The 25216-nt window shown below is 40.4% G+C and overlaps 1 protein-coding gene and 1 pseudogene across 2 annotated transcripts; both read left to right on the top strand.

Moving 5' to 3' along the window:
- Positions 1–1446: 1446 nt before the first annotated feature.
- On the top strand, positions 1447–1982 carry LOC308519931 (large ribosomal subunit protein uL22-like; annotated as a pseudogene). The gene has a single exon. The product of its transcript is annotated as a large ribosomal subunit protein uL22-like (transcript).
- A 9613-nt stretch (positions 1983–11595) lies between these two features.
- On the top strand, positions 11596–22532 carry ZCCHC10 (zinc finger CCHC-type containing 10). The gene is made up of 4 exons (XM_081092034.1): positions 11596–11665; positions 17067–17228; positions 21528–21569; positions 22174–22532. Exons 1-4 carry the CDS (start codon positions 11625–11627, stop codon positions 22439–22441), a joined length of 513 nt encoding a protein of 170 aa, XP_080948160.1. The 5' UTR covers positions 11596–11624; the 3' UTR covers positions 22442–22532.
- The last annotated feature ends 2684 nt before the right edge of the window (positions 22533–25216 follow it).

Here is a 25216-nt window from a genome sequence, read left to right as displayed (position 1 = left end):
CTGTGGATACGGGGGGCTGAATGTATTTGACAGAGAGTAGAAATATAGTTAAGTCATTTTTCTTTTTTTCTTTTTTTCTTTTTTTTTAAATGCCCTTGACCAGAATCGAACCCAGGATCCTTCAGTCCGCAGGCCGACGCTCTATCCACTGAGCCAAACTGGTCAGGGCTTTTCTTTTTTTTTAATAAGTCATTTTTCAAAACTGGGTTATTCGCCCTTTAAGAATACTATTAAATATGAATATATTTTGTGCCATTTCCATGAAAGGCAAAAGTTTCATTATGAAGAAAGAAAATTGATCCTAAAGATTCCAACTAGATAGCCTTATTGGGTTCCGCAGCCAGCACCAGTGAGAATATCTTTTTTTTATTCCAATAGTATCAGCAGAAATCATGAGTAGTCAGGAAGGAGTAGTACATTCATATTTGGCATGTCTATCTTACCTCTAAGTGAGATGAGATCCCAGAGGCCCCACAAGGCCCCATCTGATCTCGTCTAGCCCTTTAGAATGCCAGTGGGGTGCCAGTAGGGCTTCTCTCTAATGTTTTTCCTTAGAGCTTCTTCTCTAAAAGTAAAATCCCCTTCCAAAACTGGGGAGACACAGTGACAATCTGGCACCTCCATGTAAGTGAACAGAATAACCACATGATTAAGAGGAAACCCATGAATGAGCTTCTCCTCCCCCCTCCCACTCAGCATGTACTTTCATGTTCCTTAGGTGAGTGTCTTCCTCTAAGATTTTCAATGGGGTTTCCTAAATGCAACACAGTTTCACTGCAACATTTTTTTTTAATATATTTTATTGATTTTTTACAGAGAGGAAGGGAGAGAGATAGAGAGTTAGAAACATCGATGAGAGAGAAACATCGATCAGCTGCCTCCTGCACACCTCCTACTGGGGATGTGCCCACAACCCAGGTACATGCCCTTGACTGGAATCGAACCTGGGACCTTTTAGTCCACAGGACAACGCTCTATCCACTGAGCCAAACCGGTTTTGGCTCACTGCAACATTTGATAATAGCTGCTACTTGTGAAACAAGGATGGCCACTTACCCTTCCTCTGTGAGAAGTGACTTGACCAAAGGTGTGGTTGCTAGCAAAGCCATCCTATCAGAACTGCAAGAAGGAGCACAGTACAATTAAGTAGTAATAATTACAACTATGGACTGGTGCTAGAAAGGACAAAGACGAACAGAAATAAAAGTCCAGAAACAAACTCAAGTATGAGAATTTAGCATATGATACATGGCATTTTTAAAACTAGTGGTGGAAGGGGTGATGTTGGGACATTAGCTAACCATTTCGGAAAAAATTTTAGGTCCCTACCTCAAACCATATTCAAGAATATATTCCTAATAAATCAAACACTTAAAAGTTTACAAATTAAATTTCAAAAATAAAGCTATGTTCTTCCCCCAAAGCAGCCATAGGTGACCTCTGAAAATGGTTTGCTATTCACTAGACCCAGAAAACCCCACGAAATCATGCAAATCAAGAGGCTTAAATCTCCATGTTCACTTTAAGAACACTCGTGAAACTGCCCAGGCCATCAAGGGTATGCATATTCAAAAAGCCACCAAGTATCTGAAGGATGTCACTTTAAAGAAGCAATCTGTGCCATTCCGTCATTACAATGGTGGAGTTGGTAGGTGTGCCCAGGCCTAACAGCGGGGCTGGACACAGGCTGGGTGGCCCAAAAAGAGTTCCAAATGTTTGCTGCACGTGCTTAAAAATGCTGAGAGCAATGCTGAACTTAGGGTTTAGATGTAGACTCTCTGGTCAATGAGCACAATCAGGTAAACAAAGCTCCCAAGATGTGGCAAAGAACCTACAGAGCTCATGGGCAGATTAACCCATACGTGAGCTCTCCCTGCCACACTGAGATGATCCTCACTGAAAAGGAGCTGATTGTTCCCAAACCAGTAGAGGAGGTTGCACAGAAGAAACTGAAGAAACAAAAATTCATGGCCTGGGAGTAAATTCAGAGTAAAATTAATAAAAGTAAAAGCAGAATGTTGAGTGTCTTTATTACTAAATACTAGGGGCCCGGTGCACGAAATTTGTGCACTGGGTGTTGGGGGGGTGGGGGGAGAGTGTCCCTCAGCCCAGCCTGCCCCCTCTCACATACTGGGAGCCCTCAGGCGTTGACCCCCATCACCCTCCGATCGCCTGATCGGCCCCTTGCCCAGGCCTGACGCCTCCGCCAGAGGTGTCAGGCTTGGACAGGGGACTCCCATCTCCCCCCGATCACTGGCTCTGGCCCCTGCCCAGGCCTGAGGCCTCTGGCCAGGAATCATGCCTGGGCAGGGGACCCCCGTCTCCCTCTGATCGCTTGCTCCACCCCCCGCCCAAGCCTGACGCCTCTGACCCAGGCTTCAGGCCTGGGCAAGGGGACCATCATATCCCCCCAATCCCCGGCTCCGCCCCCCACCCAGGCCTGATGCCTCGGCCAGAGGAGTTGACCCTCATCACCCTCTGATCACCAATCACCGGATCGGCCCCTTGACCAGGCCTGAGGCCTCCGGCAGAGGTGTCAGGCCTGGGCAGGGGACCCCCAGCTCTCCGCAGTTGCAGGCTCTGCCGCTGCCCAGGCCTGACACCTCTGGCCTAGGTGTCCGGCCCAGGCAGCAGGGGGCGCCGCGATCGTGGGCTTCGCTTTAGGCCCAGGCAAGGGACCCCTAGCTCCTGGGACTGCCAGCTTCGACCGTGCCCAGCTCCCATCGCTGGCTCCACCCCTACTCCCTGCTATCACTGGCCAGGGCGGCAAAGGCGCCTGATTCTCCGATCATGGCTGGGGGGCAGGGCAAAGGTGGCCCCGCCTTTGCCCTGCCCCCCAGCTCTTAGCTCCCCCCTGGGTTTCTGATCACTGTCAGTGGCAGGGGGCTTCTTCCTGCTTTCCCTTTCGCCTCCCTGCATTGTGCCTACATATACAAATTAACCGCCATCTTGTTGGCAGTTAACTGCCAATCTTAGTTGGCAGTTAATTTGCATATAGCCCTGATTAGCCAATGAAAATGGTATCGCCGTACGCCAATTACCATTTTTCTCTTTTATTAGTGTAGATATTTCAAGTGATCAAACAAGTTTTCTGATTAGAATTTAAAAATAGATTATTCCGCCGAAACCGGTTTGGCTCAGCGGATAGAGCGTCGGCCTGCGGACTGAAAGGTCCCAGGTTCGATTCCGGTCAGGGGCATGTACCTGGGTTGCGGGCATATCCCCAGTGGGAGATGTGCAGGAGGCAGCTGATCGATGTTTCTCTCTCATCGATGTTTCTAACTCTCTATCTCTCTCCTTTCCTCTCTGTAAAAAATCAATAAAATATAATTTAAAAAAAAAATAGATTATTCCGTTCTTCTGCCATTAATTTGGTTCAGAAACATGCTGTTTTGAATGTCTTGCTGCTTTTTTGGATAAGATGGGATTAAAACTTGGAGTTCTGAAAAAAATAAATAAATAAAGCCATGTAATTACCAGAAAATAACGGTGAATAAATACATATTCATATATATTTATATAAACACGCAAACATAGTGAACTTTTTACATATAACACCAAAAGACAAAATCTGTAAAAGCAAAAGATAGAAAAATGAATGCAAAACAACCACAAACAAAATAAACGACAATAAATATAAAGTTAATAAAAACTATCCAAAATAGGGAGATAAGGCAAAAATATTACTGCTTATTCTTTCAATATCATAATAAAACAATAGAAAATGGCCCAAACTCTATAAAATTAGATATTAACTTATAAAAGATTGATAAATTGCTATATCAAGTAGTTGTTTACATTTGACAAAATAGGAACTATGGCAGCAGAATCAAATTGGCAAAATCCTTAGGTTAAATAGGCAATAATTAAGTCTGCTGTTTTGGCCTTTTGTAGTAAGAGAAGTGGCTGTAGTGTTTAGACAAGTGTTTGGTCTTGCTTCTTGTACTGCATTTTTCAATAAACTAAAGAAAAAAAAAAGATTGATAAATTGCAAATGATTTTTGTCCAAAGATCAGAAAAGATATGCCCAAAGATTATGCTTTTATTGCACTGTAGAACAATAAAAGTTTTGTATTACTCTAACAATCTAATTTCTGCATTCTTTCTTTCACTTCAGTCTCTTGAATTCTGCATTGAATCAGCTTTACTATCCTGCCAGTCCCCTATTAATGAGTTAAATAAACCACTGGCATGTCTTCATTGTACACATTTGTATGCTTTTTAACATTTTTTTGTTTTGCTTTTACATTTTTTTAATTTATTTTTTTTATTTTTTTTTTTAAATATATTTTATTGATTTTTCACAGAGAGGAAGGGAGAGAGACAGAGAGTTAGAAACATCGATGAGAGAGAAACATCGATCAGCTGCCTCCTGCACATCTCCCACTGGGGATGTGCCCGCAACCGAGGTACATGCCCTTGACCGGAATCGAACCTGGGACCTTTCAGTCCGCAGGCCAACGCTCTATCCGCTGAGCCAAACCGGTTTCGGCACATTTTTTTAATTTATTGATTTTAGAGAGAGAAAGGAAAGAAGAAAGAGAAATAAACATTAATTTGTTGTTTCACTTATTTATGCATTAATTGGTTGATTCTTGTATGTTCCCTAACTGGGAATCAAACCCACAACCTTGGTGTATCAAGACAATGCTCTAACCAACTGAGCTACCCAGCCAGAGCTGATTTTACTTTTTAAAAATAAAAGTTTGTCCTAAAAAAAAGATAAACATAGAATTATCACCCTAACTGGTTTGGCTCAATGGGTAGAGTGTCCGCTTGCGGACTCAAGGGTCCCAGGTTCGATTCTGGTCAAGGGCATGTACCTTGGTTGCAGGCACATACCCAGTAGGGAGTGTGCAGGAGGCAGCTGATCGATGTTTCTCTCTCATCAATGTTTCTAACTCTCTATCCCTCTCCCTTCCTCTCTGTAAGAAATCAATAAAATATATATTTTTAAAAAAAGAATTATCATTTGACCCATAAATTCCACTTCTAGTTATATATCTAAAGAAATTGAAAGCAAAGACTCAGATACTTGTACACCAATGTTCATTAGCAGCATTATTCCCAATAGCCAAAAGGTGGAAACAAATCAAGTGCCCATCGACAGATGAGTAGATAAGCAAAATGTGTTACATAAATACAATGGAATATTATTCAGCTGTAAAAAGGATGGCGCTAATCTAATATATGCTACAATATGAATAAGCCTTGAAAACATTATCTAAGTACAATAAGTCAGACACAAAAAGACAACTATTGTATGATTTCATATATATGAGATATCTAAAATAAGCAAATTCATAGAACATGGAATGATGAAAAAGTTATAGAGATAGCCCTAGCTGGTTTGGCTCAGGGCTAGAACACCAGCCTGTGGACTGATGGGTCCCAGGTTCAATTCCAGTCAAGGACACATGCCCAGGTTATGGGCTCGATCCCCAGTAAGGGGTATGCAAGAGGCAGCTGATCAATGATTCTTTCTCATTATTGATGTTTCCATCTCTCTCCCTCTCCCTTCCTCTCTGAAATAAAAATATATTTTTTAAAAAGTTATGGAAATGAATAATGATGATAGTTGCACAATATTGTGAATATACTTAACTAGAGGCCCAGTGCACAAAATTCCTGCATGGGTGGGGTCCCTTGGCCTGGCCAGCAATCGGGGCCAATTGGGGTGTCTCCCCCAGTCCCAATCGGGGCCAGGGGAAGGGACCACAGGAGGTTGGCCGGACATGGGAGGTCAGCTGTGGGAGTGCACTGACCACCAGGGGGCAGCTCCTGCATTGAGCATCTGCCCCCTGGTGGTCAGTGCATGTCACAGCTATTGGCCGGTTGTCCGGTCAACTGGTTGTAACGGTCACTTAGGCTTTTATTTATATAGATATCCTTGAAAAAAACAATGGGCAAGCATGCTTCCCCTGTGTATACAGGGGAGGGAGTATAGTAGACAGCCTACGGCTCTGCAGCACTAAAGCCTAGCTGGGCTTTAATACCAGTTCCACCATTCATTGCCTGAATGACTAGGCATGTGGCTTAATAGTCTATAAGCCTCAGTTTCCTCACCTGAAAATGGGGGCTATATAGGACCTAATTCAATTAAATAAGAGTTAACATAAAGTGTACATTGTCTGATTCATAGCAATTGCTTAAGAAATATTAGAGATGGTTGTTATTGTTGTTGCTCAAACAGGATATTGCATGAGATTTTTCCCAGTTGTCCCATGATTAGTGATTAGAACCCACAGGTAAGAACAAAAAAGTGCTAACTAACCCACACCCTTAAGAAAATTGGCAGTAATTGGAGCTAGGCAATTCCCCCAAGAGAGTAGGTAGAAATAGCCTGGGCCCGTGGTCGGCAAACTGTGGCTCTCGAACCAAATGCAGCTCTTTGGCCCCTTGAGTGTGGTTCTTCCTAAGCCTTAGGAGTACCCTAATTAAGTTAATAACAATGTACCTACCTATATAGTTTAAGTTTAAAAAATTTGGCTCTCAAAAGAAATTTCAATCGTCGTTCTGTTGATATTTGGCTCTGTTGACTAATGAGTTTGCCGACCACTGGCCTAGGCCCTAGGGTTTCCAGCCTCCTTCCCACTTCAGCCACCCTCTAGTCTAGTGGTTCTCAACCTTGACTGCACATTACAATCACCTGGGAATCTTTTTAAAATCCTGATTTCTGGGCCTCATCCTCCAGAAATTCTGTTTCTTTGTTACTAATGTTGTGGCCCCACCTCATAACAAAGAAACAGACTTTCTGGAGGATGAGGCCCAGAAATCAGGATTTTAAAAAGATTCCCAGGTGACTCTAATGTGCAGCCAAGGTTGAGAACCACTGCTCTAGTCTCTGTAGAAATGAGGAGTGAAAAGGGAGCCGGTGATTTGCTTTGTGGGGTGTGCAGACTTCATGGTGAAAAACGATTTCTTCCTCCCAGTAAGGTATGGGTGGAAGTTGCTGTCCCTCCAGGGAAGACTCTGGAGAAGGGAGGTGCTTGTAAAACCTGGAGAGAGATGCATGCAGGAAAGGGAGACCTGCATCCTGCATTTTCCTTGACCATCTGCTGAGGCAGTGTGCTTGCCAATTTCCCCCTTTGACAAAAAAGGGACAAATATGGACAAAGGAGAAGAGAACTAGAGCGAGCTGGCTCTAAGAAAAGGCCAAGAGAGGAAAGTAGTCTGGTGTGACAGGGAATATGTTCTCCCTGGATCCACTCCACATTGGAATAGGTGCCTGAACGTGGACTGTCCCCAGTCCCTACCCAACAAGGCTGCTGCTGGGAGAGGTGACCCTCGTAACAAGAGGCAGCAATTGAGAAGAAATGGTCAAGCTAGAGCTGGGGTCTTCCTTATCAGGGAACTGTGGAATAGGAGGCCCAGACTGGCCCTCTAAGGACACCTATACTGGACACCTGTCATACACTGGGCATTAACACAGAGGCCCATCAGCATAGGCTAGAGAAACAAGAATAACCAACAGAGACAGCATTACAGACACACTCACGAAAGCATGAAACCCCTTGAGTCAAGGATTCTATTACCTCCAGCTAAAAGTTCTTTTATTTTAATATATTTTTATTGATTTCAGAGAGAAACATCAATGATGAGAGAGAATCATGGATCAGCTGCCTCCTGCACGCACCCTACTAGAGATCAAGCCTGCAACCCAGGCATCCCAGGCATGTGCCCCTGACCGGAATCAAACTCCGGATCCTTCATTCTGCAGGCTGATGCTCCATCCACGGAGCCAAACCAGCCAGGGCTAAAAGTTTCTTAATATACTTCTTTCTCTGAGGAACAGATTTCTCTCTCCATAGACTGGCTGCCCCTCAGCTCAGAATGAACGTGCTTCAAGCCCAACCCCACAAAGGGATAAAAACTGAAGACCTTTAGTTCAAATCTAAAATTCCCCAGGAGGGGAGGTAGAAGAGGGCATAGAGGTGATAAATGGTGATAGAAAAAAATAAAATAAAATAAAATAAAAATACAAAATTCCCAGGTAAGAGATCCTGACTGGTCCAGCATAGCTGGGAATACAGGGTCACTAACACCCAGTATCAGAGGACTGTCATTATGAGCTGAAAACATCTCAAAAGTTGTCTTAACAGTGTTGACGTAGTGACAGAAAATGTTATGCCCCGGAATACTAGAGTTGAGGAATCCAGATAGGCTTGGGCGAGCTTTGAAATATACATTATACTTGGGGTGGGGGGGGGGGATTTACCATACCTCACTTTCCAGAGAGTTTCACAAGGTTATGATTAAGGACTGGGAGGTTTGGGAAGGAGCAGAGGAGTCTTGATCCTTTAAGAGGAAGTAAGGGAGGTCATTGATCACCAGGAGAGAGACATAGGTCATGTCATTTACAATGTGGCCACCTTCTACTACCCCCTATCAATCTTCAATAAAATCATGAGATGCTTAGTGTGATGGGATTTCTGGTGGGACTTGCAAGGGGGATGCAGTTTCATATCCAAGTATGACCTCGGGCAGGAACAGAGATAGAGAAGGTAGAAGGTACAGTGGAGGGGGTGGGCAGCCAGAGAATTTTGATGAATGAGGACTTATCTGGAAGAAATACTAGAGCATCATTCCAAATTTCACATGAACTTTAATAAAACAATCATATCTGACTTGGTAATTAAACTGTTTGTATCTAGAGCACAGAAGTGTCTCATCCTCGCTAGAAAAGGGAGAAAGAGAGCTGAGAGGGGGATTTTCATTTCAGTTGATTTGCTTTGCATTTGCTGTAAGGCCTTTCTAATGTTTGGCCACTTGTAGGTCTTTGCAAAAACACTGTTACCTTTCCCATTCTATCTAGATGTGACAAGTTTATATGGAAAGATCTTATTGAATGGTCCTGTTATAGGACATAACGTACATCTTTTGTTTTTTCTGCTCACCATTTATTTCTTGAGCTATTCCTCTAATCTTCCTCAATCTGGTGGGCTGCTAATCTGGAGATCCCAAGATCCTTACAGCTGTCATTAGCACCTAAAAAAAGGTGTTAGTTTCCCTGTGACTAGAGGGATGGGCACATCTCCTTAAAAAGTCAAGTAGCCCTGGCCTGTATGGCTCATACACTGAAAGATTTCCAGTTCAGTTCAATTAGGTTAGATTCTGGTCAGGGCACATGCCCAGGTTTCAGGCTCAATCCCCAGTAAGGGGTGTGCAGAAAGCAGCTAATCATTGATATCTCTCTCTCTCTCTCTCTCTCTCTCTCTCTCTCTCTCTCTCTCTCCTTCTCCCTCTCCCTCTCCTCTCTTTTCTCCTCTCTTGCTCTCTCTCAAAAAAAGAAAGAAAGAAAGAAAGAAAGAAAGAAAGAAAGAAAGAAAGAAAGAAAGAAAGAAAGAAAGAAAAGGAAAGAAAGAAAGAACAAAAAACCAAAACCAAAACCAAGTCTTCTTTATTTCTGGTGCAAAACCACCTACGTAACATATATGACCCAGTGCAAAGTTAAATGCAGTTTGCCAGCCCAGAAAGTGGACCCTGATCTGTGCTCAGCTTCCTAAGCACAGGTGCTCATAAACAGGTCAGGGCTAGAAAATATTTGTAAAATATAAAGCAAAAAGTTTATATGTAAAATATTAAAAGTTTCTATAAGTCAATATTAAAAATATAAAAATCCAATAGAAAAATAGGCAAATAATTTGAACAGACAATTCATGAAAGATAGTTTTCAATGATCATATGAAAGGTACTTAACCTTATCAATAATATATCATATTGGCTTATTAGATAGGCAAGAGTTAAAGTTTGACCATTTTCAGGTCTAGTGAGGAAGCAGTGTTGGGTACAACCTGTTTAAAAGCCAATAGATGATACCTATCAAAATTAAAAGTGCTCATATTCTTTCACCCAGCAATTCCTCTTCTAGAAAGTCATCTTACAGAGACACATTGAATGCTTAAAAATCTGTTTATTCCACCCGGCTGGTGTCGCTCAGTGGTTGAGCGTCGACCTATGACCGAAGAGGTCACAGGCTTGATTCATTGGCATAAGCCTGGGTTGCAGGCTCTATCCCCAGTGTGGGGTGTGCATGAGGCAGCTGATCAGTGATTCTCTATCATCATTGATGTTTCTATCTCTCTCTCTCCCTTCCTCTCTGAAATCAATGAAAAAATATTTTTTAAAAATCTGATCATTCCATCTTTGTGGTAAATCATCTAATTGTTCAACAATAGGGTACTGGTTGGATAAATTGTGGAATAACCATGTAATCCATATAGTATAATATATGAAAATAATGAATTAGCTCTGTATGTGCTGATATGGAAAAAGAAGTTCCTGCATACACTGAGGAGTAAGCAAAGCAAGCTGAAGTACAGAACAGATAGTAAGATCCCACTGTTTTGAGAATAAAGTGTGCTCAAAGGTCACATGACATCACCTTCTGGGTGGATCTCAACCAATACTAAATCACTTTTTATTTTTAAAAAAATTTATTTAATGATATTAGAGAGGGAGAGAAGAATGGGGGAAGAGGAAGAGAGAAACATTTATTGTTCCACTTTATTTATGCATACGTTGGCTGACTCTTGTATGTGCCTTGACCTGGAGGAACCCCAACCTTGGCTATGGGACAATGCTCTAACCAACTGAGCTACCTGACTATGGCCACTCAATTATTTTTCTTTAGAGTATTTATGTTTGTTGGACATTATCTCTTTTTATTATCTGAAGAAAGCTCCATGTGTACAAGAACTTTATTCATTCAGTGCTTTATCCTCAGTTTCTAAAACATTTTAGGTGTTGGATAATTATTAATTTCAAAAGTGAATGGGGCCCTGGCTGGTTTGGCTGAGTGGATGGAGTGTTGGCCTGCGGACTGAGTGGTCCTGGGTTCGATTCCTGTCGGGGGGCACGTGCCCGGGGTTGTGGGCTTGATCCCCAGTGGGGGTTGTGCAGGAGGCAGCCGATGGGAGATTCTCTCTCATCATTGATGTTTCTGTCTCCCTCTTCCTCTCCGAAATTAATAAAAATTTATTTTTTAAAAAGTGAATGGGGACTCATAAACTTATATATATTTCAAAGTTATATGTTTCAAAGAAAATAGATTTAAGGTCATAAAATTTCTATAATCTGACACTAAATGCTAAAATAGCCTAAAATAATTATTTGTAGCATCTTTTACCCACTGACAAAGAAGCTTTACTTACATAGTGTCATTTGGTCCCTATGAAATACATAAAAATAGAAATAAACATACATTTTCACTTCGTGGTTTGCTAAAGTCAGTCTTTCAATTGATGGTCTCCACCCCAGATGGGTTGAATTCGCGGATGCGAAGCCTGTGGATGGGCAGGAACAACTGTATTTATTGGGGGGGGGGGGGGGGGGCGGGGCGGGGGGAAACCCGTGTATAAGCGGACCCGCACCGTTCGAATCCGTGTCGTTCCAGGGTCAACAGGACGAGCACCGACCCTTCCAAACCCCGTTCAGACCAGACCCCCGACCTCACCCCTCCTCGGCGAACCAGACGCCCACACCTCTGACCCAGCTCCACGCCCCGCCCAGAAGCCACGGAGGCGGGGCTAGCTCCGCCCACGCCCGCGTCCTCTGCGTTCGAAGCTCCGCCCCTTCCGAGGAGTTTCCCAAAATTCAGCGCGGCATACCTCAGCCGCGCTAAGATGGCGACTCCCATGCATCGACTCATAGCCCGGAGACAAGCGTAAGTGAGGGCCCTTGTTGGGTGCGGGGCGGGCTGGGGGCGGGGAGAAGCGCGTCAGCCGGCGGTTGAGCGGCGTCCGGATGCGCGGCCGGTCTCGGGTCCTCAGACGGATCGGCAGAGGGTGGATGTTTTTCTCACACGGAGCCTCCTCGCTGCACGGGCCGGGCATAAAGTTTTTGTCCGTGGGCTAGCGGTATCGCAGGAGCCGGCTGCGTAGGGTCCCCGTGGCGGGACCCGGGGGTGGGGGAGGGTTAGTCCGAAGAGAGCCTGGAGTTTGGTTTCCCGGAAGGGGACGCACAGGAGTTGGGCACGAAGGGGCTGTGCCCCTTTGCCCACCCGGCCGCCTGCCCCTCGCGTGGCCGGGGGACGCTGAAGGCCTGATCCCGCCTCCCTCTTCCCGCCGACGGAAACCTTCAGCTTCCTCTCCGCGGCCTCTAGCCTCGCTGGCTTTTCCTGCCCCTTTCCTATCGCCTTCCCTAGGAACAGTCTGACGGCAACGCCGGCTTTCCTCCCAGGCTCTCTCACTTTCTGCCATTCATTCTGTTCAGCAAGTATTAATTTATTCATTTCCTGTCGCTCTGTGTCAGAATTTGGGTAGACAGCAAAAGAGGGGTTCAAGACAAACTCCGCCTTCAGGGAGCGTCCATGCTAGTGGTGGGAAGGGTCGATAAACTAAACATTTCAGGTAAATACGGGTGGTGATAAGAACTTGGAAGCCAGCAACAGGTGGTGGGAGAGGCAAAGGGCCGGGTTAGGTTGGTTGAACAGGACAGGTGCTTCTGAAGAGGTGACGCGTGATCAGATTCAAAGTGAGAAAGGAGCCAGTCGTGAGAGGATCTGGGGAAGGAGCATCCAGACGGTAGCATAATTGCTTTGAGATAAGCAAGAAGTTCGTTTTTTAGAACCGAGAGATGGCCGTGGTGGCAAATGAGAGGGGGAGAGTGGCACAAGAGGTTTGCTTGTAGGCAGTGCAGGAATCTCCCAGGTAGCCCTTTTTTGCTTCTGCCAACCTGCTCACCCAAACGTTTGCCTCTTTTTCATTCGCAGCATTTCATGCCATCACCATTTGCACGTCAATAATATATCACTGCCCTGGCTGGTTTGGCTCAGTGGATAGAGCCTCGGCCTGCGGACTCAAGGGTCCCAGGTTCAATTCCGGTCAAGGGCGTGTACCTTGGTTGCAGGCACATCGCCAGTAAGGAGTGTGCAGGAGGCAGCTGATCGATGTTCCTAGCTCTCTATCCCTCTCCCTTCCTCTCTGTAAATAATACAATATATTTATTTATTTATTTTTCTTCCATATTCTTTTTTTTTTAAATATATATTTTATTGATTTTTTTACAGAGAGGAAGGTAGAGGGTTAGAGAGTTAGAAACATTGATGAGAGAGAAACATCGATCAGCTGCCTCCTGCACATCTCCTACTGGGGATGTGCCCGCAACCCACAATAAAATATATTTAAAAAATATATATATCACTTACATTCTGCTGGCATATATTGTATATGTTTATATTTCTTTTCTTCTTCTTGATTTTAGATAGGGAGGAAGAGTGAGAGAGAAACATCGATGTAAGAGATTACATGGCTTGGTTGCCTCCAGTAAGTCCCAGACCCTGTTCCAACCTATTAGTAAAACCTAGGCATGTGCTATGATCAGGAATGAAACACATGACCTTTTGGTGCATGGGATGAGGTTCCAACCAACTGAGCCACACTGACCAGAGCTGTATTTCTTTTAATATTGATATTTTTTATTCTAAGATCCCTGTCCAGTTTCCTCTCCCCTCCATCAGATTCTGTCTGTCCTGCCAGTTAAGAAGAGTTCCTTGAGCATAAGGATAAAGACTGAGAGAGTCAGAGTACATAGTATGCTTGATGAAGGAAGGAGACTTTAAAGTCACACAGTTCTGAGATCAAGAATGAAGTGCTAATAATACTTAAAAAGCATACTAAATGATGTCACCAGGGTCCACTCTCTCTCAGGCTTGTTCTTTTGGGTGTTGGGTCCAGTCCTTTGGTGTAAAGATGGCTGCAGTATCTAGGGTCATTTATATCCTCTCAGCTTCAAGTTGATGGCATCTCATTGGTCTAGATTGGGTTACATGCCCAACCCTGAGCCAAGTATATGGGATTATGAAGCTCTGATTGACTTAGACCTCATAATCTTCCGAGTACAATTGAGTGGATCTCTACAAATCAATGATCTGGTTTGGGGAATCTACCCTTCTCTCCACTTCTAAAATCAAAACAGAATTTGCCTGCTTCCAGTCTTTCAGCACCACTTCTATATTCCAGAGTTCCTCAGATTACCAGTAGCAGTCCAATAGTCTCACCTGGGAAAATCTCTGATTTGTCCAGGAGCATTCACCTGGTCATATAACTTAAACACATTCGAAATAGATTAGGGCTCTGTTACATACTCCTCAAATATCTTGGACTTCAGTTTTACTCTTTTTATTCTGTGTACTAGAGGCCCAGTGCATGAAATTTGTGCATGGGTGTGGTCCCTAGGCCTGGCCAGTGATTGAAGCGTGAGCGTCTGGTGTGGAAGGGCAGGTCCCACCTGACCTCTAGTCCCTGGGCAGTACCTGGGCCTCAAGGCCCCCGCCCCTCCCCCTTCCATCTGAGTCATGGGGCCCCCACCCGGCTCCCTCAGCACCTGGGGGCCGGGCGGCAACCCCACCCCCCGCCGCTGCTACTGGTCCCCACCTTGGCTTGGCCCCACTCGCACCCAACTTGGCCTGCCACCACCTGCTCACCTGCTCCACCTTCCCGCCGAGGTCCCACTCTCATCAGGGCCTGCACTGCTGCCCACTGCCAGTGCCACATTGCTGCTGCCCACCATGTTCTGTGCCATCCCCTGGTGGTCAGCCCACGTCATAGCAAGCAATCAAACTCCCGGTCGAGGGGACAATTTGCATATTAGGCTTTTATTATATAGGAGGATAATAATACATGAGTTCAGACTGAAGCAAAATAAAATAGTCCTGCTTGATCTCTAAGTCCATAATGTAATATTGGTGGCCTATTTACCTAGCACACCAAATAGTGAACCTATCTCTTTTTTTATTCTTTATGATTTAAATATAACTAAGACACAAAATAATTTTTTATGTTCTTGATATTTTTTACTAGTCTCAGCTCATTTTGGCAGACTTTCAGATATTTCTCTTATAGGTCTTTACCAATTGGCATTACTTTAAATCTATAGGTCAATTTGGAGAGAAGGGACGTTTGTATAATATTGGGTCTTCCATTCTATGAACATGGTATATCCCTCTATTAACTATTAGCTATTTATCTAAATGTCTAGTAACTAGACTCTAGTTCCTCTCCGTAATCTTTGTTTTCTGTACAAAAGTCTTACACATATTTTCTTTTATTTATTTGTAGGTATTGGGTATTTTTCAGGATATTATAAATGTCACCTTTTAAAATTTAATTTTTTGCCTGGCCGGTGTGGCTCAGTGGTTGAGTGTCGACCCATGAACCAGAAGGTCACAGCTCAATTCCTGATTGGGGCACATGCCCAGGTTGCAGGCTCGATCCCAAGTAGGGAGCATGCAGAAAGCAGCCATTTGATGATTCTCTCTCATCATTGATGTTTCTATCTCTATCCTTCTCCCTTCCTCTCTCTGAAATCAATAAAAACATATTTAAGTAAATTTTTAACTGTTTTTATTATATAGGCACAATTCATGTTTACGTGTTACCTTATCTAATACAGTTTGGCAAACTGAATCCCACCTGCTGCCTATTCTTGTAGTCTTGCAAACTAAGAATGTGGTTTTTAAAATTATTTATTTATTTGAGAGAGAGAGAGAGAGAGAGAGAAAGAAAGAAAGAAAGTAAGAAGAAAGAAAGAAAGAAAGAAAGATTGATCCATTGTTCTACCCATTCATGCATTCATTGGTTAATTGTTGTATGTGCACTGATGAGGGATCAGACTTGCAACCTTGGTGTATCAGGATGCCACTCCAACCAACTGAGCTACCTAGCCAGGGTATGAAGAATGTTACTAATATATATGATCAATTTGATGGTGGGAAATACTAACTTTTAATCTCAATTGAGTGAAACATTATCCTCCAAAAAAGAATTCCATTCTTCTCATTAGTAAACCTCTTTTATATGAAATATTTTTATTAACAAAATATTTCCAGAAAAAAAAAATTTTCTTTTGTTATATAAGTATCTACATAATATCCTCACTTTTTTTCCTTAAATATGTTTTTATTTATTTTTTTTAAGAGCAGGGGTCCTCAAACTTTTTAAACAGGGGCCAGTTCACTGTCCCTCAGACCGTTGGAGGGCCGGACTATAGTTTAAAAAAAAACTATGAACAAATTCCTATGCACACAGTGGTGGCAAAAACACCCGGCGGGCCAGTTAAATGTTTTCGGCGGGCCACATGTGGCCCGCGGGCCGTAGTTTGAGGACCCCTGTTTTGAGAGTGGGAGAAGGGGAGGGTAGAAGATAGAAACATCTATGATAGAGAAACCTCCATCGGCTGCTTCCTGCATGCCTCCTATTGAGGATTGAGCCTGCCACCCAAGCATATACCCTGACTGGGAATTGAGCCAGCAACCTCTTGGAGCATGGGACAGCTCAGCCCACTGAGCCATGCTAGCCGGGGATAATATCCTCGCTTTTGCCTCTTGATCTGCAAAGTCTAAAATATTTACTGTCTGACCCTTTACGGGCAGTTTGCTGACCCCAATACAAAGCCTTGCTAAACTCACTTATGAATTCAAACTATTAAAAATATTTTATCTATAGATCTTTTGGATTTGCCATGTACATAATACATCATCAGTGAGGAATGATAATTTGATTTCTTCCTTTCCAGTTCTTTCATCTGCTTCTCTTTGCTTGCTGCATCTTAATCTAATTTCAGGAACTGAGATTTTTCTTAATCTCCTAGATGTCTAGAAACCGGGCTGCACTCTTTATATGGTTGGTTTGTTCTTAACGGATAGACCCTCTGAGTCCTAACTGCAGATATAAACTACAGGGCTGACCACTCCGGATTTCTATCTTCTTCTGTATTTTGGCTTGGTTATTCTTTACCTTATTGTTAGTTCTCTCATGCCTCGAGCAGATTGTTTTAAATGTTTTCACTGTCTTTTCTAGTTCTGAGCCTAAGCGTTGTCTGAGTTACCTAGTTGCCATTGCTAGAGTAGAATTGAAGAATGAAGATTTGAGCTAAATTCTGTCTTAACTTCAAGGTCCATGCTCTTAACCACTTACTATGCTGTCTTGTGATTAAACTTAACATAAACAATTTAAAATGTAAAATGATGTTTGTTTCTATTTTTAAAAAACACCATTTTACACATTATATTGTTTATGCTTTTCAGGGCAGAATTTAAGACCTGTATTCTGATTTTTGCTCTGTAGTGAAGCAAATAAGCAACATGTAAGATGTCAGAAATGCTTGGAATTTGGACATTGGACTTACGAATGCACAGGAAAAAGGAAATACCTACATAGGCCTTCAAGAACAGCAGAACTAAAGAAAGCTTTAAAAGAAAAAGAAAACAGATTATTATTACAACAAAGGTAAGTTTACATGTGATATCTAAAGGAATATTTTTTCCCAAAGGAATCTTTTATATTTATAGACTTTATTAAGGACCTAAATGTCTCATGGTCGTTATTCAGATTTAGATTACAATATGAATGAGTGCTTATTATGTGCCAGGCACTATACTAAGCTCTTTACAAGTATTAGCATATTTAAGCATCATATCTATAACATAAAGGTAAGTAATTACTATTATTAATCCCCATTTTACATATGAAGAAACTGAAGTATGTTCAGTAACTTGCTCAGTGCTGTCACACAGTTAGTAAGTAGGAAAGTTAAGTGTTAAACCAACCAGTCTTTTTAGAATCCATGCTCTTAATCATTTTGCTTTATTGCTTCTACCTATGACATGACAACAGAATACTATGTGATAGATTATATAAGCTGCTATAAAAAGATATCCAAGATAAGTATCCAGGATACTTATATTAAGTATATAGACTAAGTAAAGAGCAGTATATATAATATGCTATCATTTATGTGAAAAAAGGAATAATTGGATTATTTGAAAATATAAATGATCGATAATTGTAGTTCCTTTTTAAAAAGACCTGAGTAGGAAGGAAACTAGAAAAATTTTATTTACTCTTTTATGCCCTTTGAATAAAGCTTTTTAAATTCCTATGAAATAAGTAAGTAGACATGCTTTAGAGAAACTGAACTAGGAAGGGGTCAGGTCAACTTAGTGCTACAAATTAGAAGCAGCGTCTGTAGGACTATTAGCTTTATAATAGTGTTATAAATATCAGGACTTTCAAGGAAGCTGCCTTCCAATTTGTGGTCATGCGGCTCTTCAAGGGTTATACAGGAGTAGATAAGTAATCAGTTTCTAGATTATCAACATTCATTATACTTTTTCCAAAATGAATCTATGAGAACTTGTCTCCTGGTTCTCCTTTTCCACTCCCCTTCCTCAACAACCCTTCTTAATTTTGCAAAAGAAAAGCATACCTCTCACCTTCTCTGATCTTAACCTTGGTGTATTGCCCTCATGTATAAAAACCTAAATGTCTTTCAAAATGCTGGTATTGGAATGAAAAAGTGAATGGTCCTAATTATTGGGAATAAATTATTCTGTACATTTTTTTCCCAGCAAAAATGAAGTAAGACCTAATTGAATTTTCAATTTATAAGTATATTTTAATGATACATCATTGCACTTGTAGAATATAACTTGGGAGACATGCAAGCTTGACTGACATTGCTACAATAAAACATTTTCCTACCTATTCAGGTTAACAAGGTTTATCAGGGTTAAATCCATACAAATTAAATATAGGAATTGAATTGAGGTTGAACCTTGTCATAGTCAAGTTTAAAAGGAAAAAAAGGACAATGTAAAAGTACCAACTGTTAAAGATAAGCTTGTACATGTGTTTTTTAAGTGAATTGTGTTAGGTATCAAGTTATTGTGACATTTATTTTTCATTGGCTACAATTATCAAAATCACTTAATAATTTTATTAAAATAATATATAATATGCCAGTGATTACACCCTTTGCAAATATTGAAACTTAGAATTAAAAACTATGAGGAGGAAACATAATTTTGCAAAATTATTTTATTAGGAATGTAAGCAAAATATGTTTGGAGACCTTTGTCCTAAAAAATAAAATATATGAATAACTTCATCCCAACATTTACTTTTACTTTTTTCAAAAAAATATATATTTTATTGATTTTAGAGAAGAAGAGAGAGAGAGAGAGAGAGAGGGAGAGAGAGATAGAAACATCAATGATGAAAGAGAATCATTGATTGGCTGCCTCCTGCACGCCCCCTACTGGGGATCAAGCCCGCAACCCAGGCATGTGCCCTTGGCCAGAATCGAACCTGACACCCTTCAGTCCGCAGGCTGATGCTCTATCCATTGAGCCAAACCAGCTAGGGCTACTTTTATTTTTGTTTTTCTAGTTGGATTACACAAGTATCTTGATCTTAAAAATACATAGACCTATATGAATTTTAGATATGGCTCTATTACATAAAGACTGCTGATTTTTGGTTTAATGATAACATGATGGAAGTGTGTGAATTTCAGTGATCATGGATTCTTGTGGTGTGGTTTAATAAATGTACTTCCACTTATTTACCCTCAAAATGACAATTCAGTAATTCCATTGTGTAAAACAACTTTACATACATATCTATAATAATAAAAGCATAATGTGCTAATTAGACCAGACAGCTAAATGACCTTCCGGATGTACTTCTGGATGACCTTCCAGACGAAACCGGGGCTGCGAGGGCTGAGGCAGCCGCCATGGCTGTGAGGGCCAAGCCCCTTGCATGAATTTCGTGCACCAGGCCTCTAGTATATTTATATTTAAAGACTCAGGAAATAAGGATAGAAGCATTACCTAGGACAGGCGTGGGCAACCTTTTTGTGAGTGCCTGCCAAAACCAGCGAAATCTCTGACTCAAAATTCTTCTGCGTGCCAACCCTAATTTTTTGAGAACATGTTACACCTACTTGATATCTCTTAAGGTGTATGTATGTGAAGAACCTTGAAGAAATAATAAAATTCATTCAAGCAATAAAAACACAGTATATGATGATGAAAAATACATTTATTTTTTAATGTATACAGGTACACTGATAGTCCGACAGAAAACTTTATGACTCCGTTTGATATTATCAGTGGGACTTTTGCTGCTGCATCACTGATGACAGAGATTTTACATCAGGTTTATATTTCGTGACCTTCAGAGATATGCATGAGCTACTACTTTCATCAGTCAGGCTACTCCTATTACAAGACTTGACAAAATTCATCACTGAGAACAAAGATTCACAAGCGTATGTGGATGAAAACATGGAGAGTAACGCTGTTGCAAAGTTTTTTAAACAGAAAAAATTTTCTGGAATGGCATTACAAGTCCTCAATAGTTCGTTTTTTTCAACACTATTGAAATTGCTCTTCCCCTCACTCGTCAATCCATGTCTATGGTCTTTAAGATAACTTGTTATGTAAAATTATTTATTTATCTAAGATGCACTGAATTTATCTGAAAAATAAAAAAGTCGATATTAAGAAAAAAAATTGTAAATGGAAGATTATAAGAGAAGGTTTCGCGTGCCAGCAAAAGTTACTGGCATGCCATGTTTGGCATGCGTGCCAAGGGTTGCCCACCCCTGAGCTAGGAAATATAGAGAAGTTCTGATTATAGAAATACTAAGTTTACGAGACAATGCTATAATAATAGAAGTAATTCTGGAATTTGAAAACCTGATTTAGCATGCATGTTGTTTGGCAGGAATATAGCAGCAAACCATTTGTATATTTCATTCAAAAATCACCAGACTTCGTTCTTGGTAAATGATGTGAAGAAAAGCAGTCTTGAAGTATTAATTGTCACAGTAAATAACTGAACATTTGGGGGACATACAGAAAAAGAAATGGTTATTTTAAATTAAAGATTGCTTTTTATGTGAAACTAGAGGCCCGGTGCCCAAATTCGTGCACCAGTGGGTCCCTCGGCCTGGCCTGTGGGATCGGGCTGAAACCAGCTCTCTGACATCCCCCGAGGGGTCCCAAATTGCGAGAGGACGAAGGCAGGCCAAGGGACCCCATTGGTGCACAATCGGGGCCAGGGAGGGACGCAGGAGGTTGGCCAGCCGGGGAGAGACCGTGGGAGGGCTCCAGAGCATGTCCAGCCCGCTTGCTCAGTCCCAATTGGCTGGACCCCAGCAGCAAGCTAACCTACTGGTTGGACTACAGGTCGGAGCGTCTTCCCCCTGCTGGTCAGTGCACATCATAGCAAGCGGTTGTGCAGCCTTAGCATATCATTAGCATATTACATTTTGATTGGTTGACTGGATGACTGGACACTTAGCATATTAGGCTTTTATTATATAGGATGGCCATTTATAATATTACTCTGGAAACTCAAATTATAAATTACAATTATGCTATTATTTACTTTGTATTGTTGTTTGGGATGTAGTTGATTTAGCCATATTAACCTAAGTTCAAAACAAAAAAAAAGAATCAAATTGGTACATTCAGTCATCTTTACCAACTTACTGGCTTCTAAGATAAAGTTAATAGATAATTTGTCTTGCTTCAGTGCTGGCTATGTTGACTATGTACCACATACAGCCTACAACAGGAAACTTTCCATTTGGTTATAACAAGTAATACTGGACTCTGAATACATGTTATAAAAGACAAAGTGTTTCTCCAATATAGAATAGTTTTGGGGAAGGGTTGGTCTGAGCTGTGCATAATCACTCTATTAATAGGAGTTTCTTTTTCCCATGTTTATCAGCATTGGAGAAACTAATGTAGAAAGAAAGACGAAGAAAAAAAGGTATGTGCCTTCAGGAGTATTATATAGTTAATATGTAATACTAGTTGGAGGGATAGGAAGAATGATTTTAAAATAGTAGTTAAAGATTTGAATCTGAAGTTTCTTGTTTGCAATTTTCTGATATGTTTCTCTCTTTACCTATCTGGAATTTATTTCCTTTATGTCTCCTTTTTCTCTTACTTTCCAGAGTCCTTCTACCTGGAAATAGTAAATAATTTCTCCTAGCTTAGAATAGGAAATTTTATTAAACGGGTAAGACATTATTGTCCAGCTATACCTGGTCTAAAGTAATTGAGATTATGAAACATTTGCTACTTCATGAGGTTTAAATAAAACCATTTGTTATACTGCAACTTTATTCTACTATTATTTATTTGCTGTGGCGCATAATATATTAGGTATATTATACCATCCAAGAGAGTTAAATTACTAAAGTAAATGACCTTGCTAAGGGAGGGAAGGCAGTATGGTTATAATAGGTAATCACAAAAGCATTAAATGTAGGAATAACATGCTAGCAAAGCTTCAGTTATATACATGTACAGAAATTAACATTTTATTAAATGTTGGCTGCCCATGAATATAACTACTGATTGTCTAATAGGTCTAAGAGTATAACCAGCTCCAGTAGCAATAGCAGTGACAGTTCAGCCAGTGATTCTTCATCAGAGAGTGAAGAAACATCTACCTCATCCTCCTCTGAGGACAGTGATACTGATGAAAGCTCCTCCAGTTCATCATCTTCAGCCTCCTCCACAAGCTCTTCCTCATCCTCTGATTCAGACTCAGATTCCAGCTCTTCCAGTAGTAGCAGCAGCAGCACGGATAGCAGCTCCGAAGATGAACCACCAAAAAAGAAGCAAAAGAAATAGAGTCGCTCTACCTATATTGGACTGATGGACCATAAACTTTAATCTGATTCTCAAAAGGGAATTTAGAATATGTTAAAGCCAAATAGATTAACTGGCCAAAATTTTGAGAGCTCAGAAGTTTCTAAATGTTTTACATTGTAAGAGCATAAAAAGTATTAATGAAATATATATATATATATATATATATATATATATATATATACACACACACACACACACATATATATACATATATATATATATATATATATATATATATATATATATATATATACATATATATATATACTTATTTTAAGGGTGAATCTTGTTTTTCTTTTTTATATTTAAAGTGTATCTCTAACACTTAATCAAAAGCTGAAATCCAGTAATTCTGTTTTTGTGGTAAAACTTATTTTTGCCCTGGCCCACATGGCTCAGTTGATTGAGTGTCATCCCATGCACCAAAAGATTGCTGCTTTGATTCCAGTCAGGGCACATACCCGGGTTGCATGCTCATTCCCTGGTGGAGGACATGCAGAGACAGCCTGTCAATGATTCACTCTCACATCAATGTTTCTCTCTCTGTCCCTCTGCCTTCTTCTCTAAAAAAAAATCAATAAAAAATCTTTAGAATAAAACAAAACTAAAACTTTTCTCCCTGTGAAAATAATGCTATACTTTGTTATATGTTAGTGTTATGTATGAGACATATTTTCAGGATAATGCATCAGAATATCTGGCAGTGAATTTCTGTGTGTTATTACGTCAGATTTAATACATTGTTATTATAAGCTAGGGCGTCTTTGTTGATAAATGTGCTCTGTGTTTGTGTTTATGTTCAGAAAGTTATTTTGCCTTCTGTCCTAAAGGAAAAGTTCAAGGAACCTATTAATATATTTCTACCTTTTTGATGGTACAAGTTTCAAGTTACTGTGTTGTATCATTTATTTTCTTCTGGTTCTTAGCGTTACACTTACCTGAGGAGCATCATTCTAGAGAAACTTAAAAAGGAACAAAAATGTTGAAACTACTTAGGAATCTTGGTGCCTTTTGGTAAATTCAGTGTATCAGAAAACAGTCATTTAAAAGGCTAACAAGTAAAAATGATATAAATATATTTCTTTGTGTGTTAATATGCTATAAAAGGTACCATTCAAAGGGGGAAAGAAAGTAGGAGGAAGAAAGGTAATTTTTACAGAAAATGAGGGCGATGTTGGTTGCCTTTTATTGAGATTTTTTAAGCTTTCATAAAGATTGCCTTTTACCATTTTTATGATTTTAGTAGGACAGTTTATGTGGTAACTGGTCATATACAACAATGTACTACATAAATATGATGTGTTAACATAGCACATACACAATTGAAATCTAGCATGAAAGGTTAAAAAATACTGCACAATATTTCTTAAATTACTCTGCTGTGGTAAGAGTACTTAACATCAGATTATTCTGTGATGTCTTTTAACTTTTTGGAAAAATATGTTTGTAAAGAAACCTTGATTTGGGTTCAATATAGGTTTTTAAAACTATGAATGTTGTCTTTTTTATATTTTTATGAGAAAGCGGGAGAAAATTACTTTGGAAGAAAATGAGCTTCTGTATAAATGTTGAAATATGTATGTTGTGAGTTTTAGGAGCATACAATCACCTGTAAGTTTTACAGAACCACCTGCTTTCGGTGATTGTAAATAAACTCTCAGAACTTCCTTGAAAGGCTCCATACAGAATGTCTCAATTGACAGGAAAATTTAATAAATTAGTAATTAAACATTTTATAATGTGGTCTCTTTAAGGGCAATTTCAGCAGTTAACTTGAAAGAGAAAAAAAATTTGTACATAGGTAACATCACTTGCAATGAAATAAAACTCAGAGTTTGTGCTCACAAGTTTACGCTTCTGTTATCTTTTTGCTGTTTTATTTAATGCCAGTCTTTAGTAAATGTATTATGTCTCAACCACAACCATTTCAAAAGGAGTCATTAGATCATAGGTTTTCATCCTCAAACATTTTGTTTTTTTGTTTTCTTTTTCATTTTGTTAGTATAACTGTACAATATTGAAATTCTGTCCTGGAATCAAAATATGGCACTAGGCCACAGGTTAGTACTGGATATGGAAAAAAGTGCACAGAAGGTGTACTTCATACTCATGGTTTTATATATTCTTTTAATTTTTATTTTGAGCCAATTGTAGAAAAGTTGTAAAAATATTACAATTTTCATATATACTTCATCTAGCTTCCCCTGTTAGCATTTACATAGCCATAATACAATGATAGCCAAGAAATTAATGTGAAAAAAAACAAACCAAAAACCTTATTCATATTTCACCAGTTTTCCCACTAATGTCCTTTTCCTGTTCCACAATATTACCCAGAAAATATATTTACTGACGCCTAATTCTACTACTGTCTAGCAGTTCCTCAGTCTTTGTCTTTGAGGCCTTATCACTTTTGAAGAATATTTATCAGTTATTTTGTCTAATGTTCCTCAATTTGGGTTTGTCGTTTTCTCATTGAACTGAAGTTATGCTTTTTGGAAGACTGTCACAGAAATGCAGTTGTGTCCTCAGCCCATCATATCACAAGATTCCTAATGTCAATATATTATTGGTGATGTTGACCTTGAACACTTGGTTAAGGTGGCTTCTGTCAGGTTCCTCCATTGTAAAGTTAGTTAATAAATACCTTGGGGGAGATACTTTGAGATTACGCAAATTGTTTCTCCTCACACTCATCCACTTGGTTTTAGTGGATGTTGTCTATGACAGTTATTTGGGGGAGAGGGGTTGTTA

This window comes from Myotis nattereri (assembly GCF_964212035.1).
Source record: "Myotis nattereri genome assembly, chromosome: 5".
Classification (NCBI taxonomy): domain Eukaryota; kingdom Metazoa; phylum Chordata; class Mammalia; order Chiroptera; family Vespertilionidae; genus Myotis; species Myotis nattereri.
Note: the sequence above shows the minus strand (reverse complement) of the source record. Positions and strands in the feature narration are given on the sequence as shown.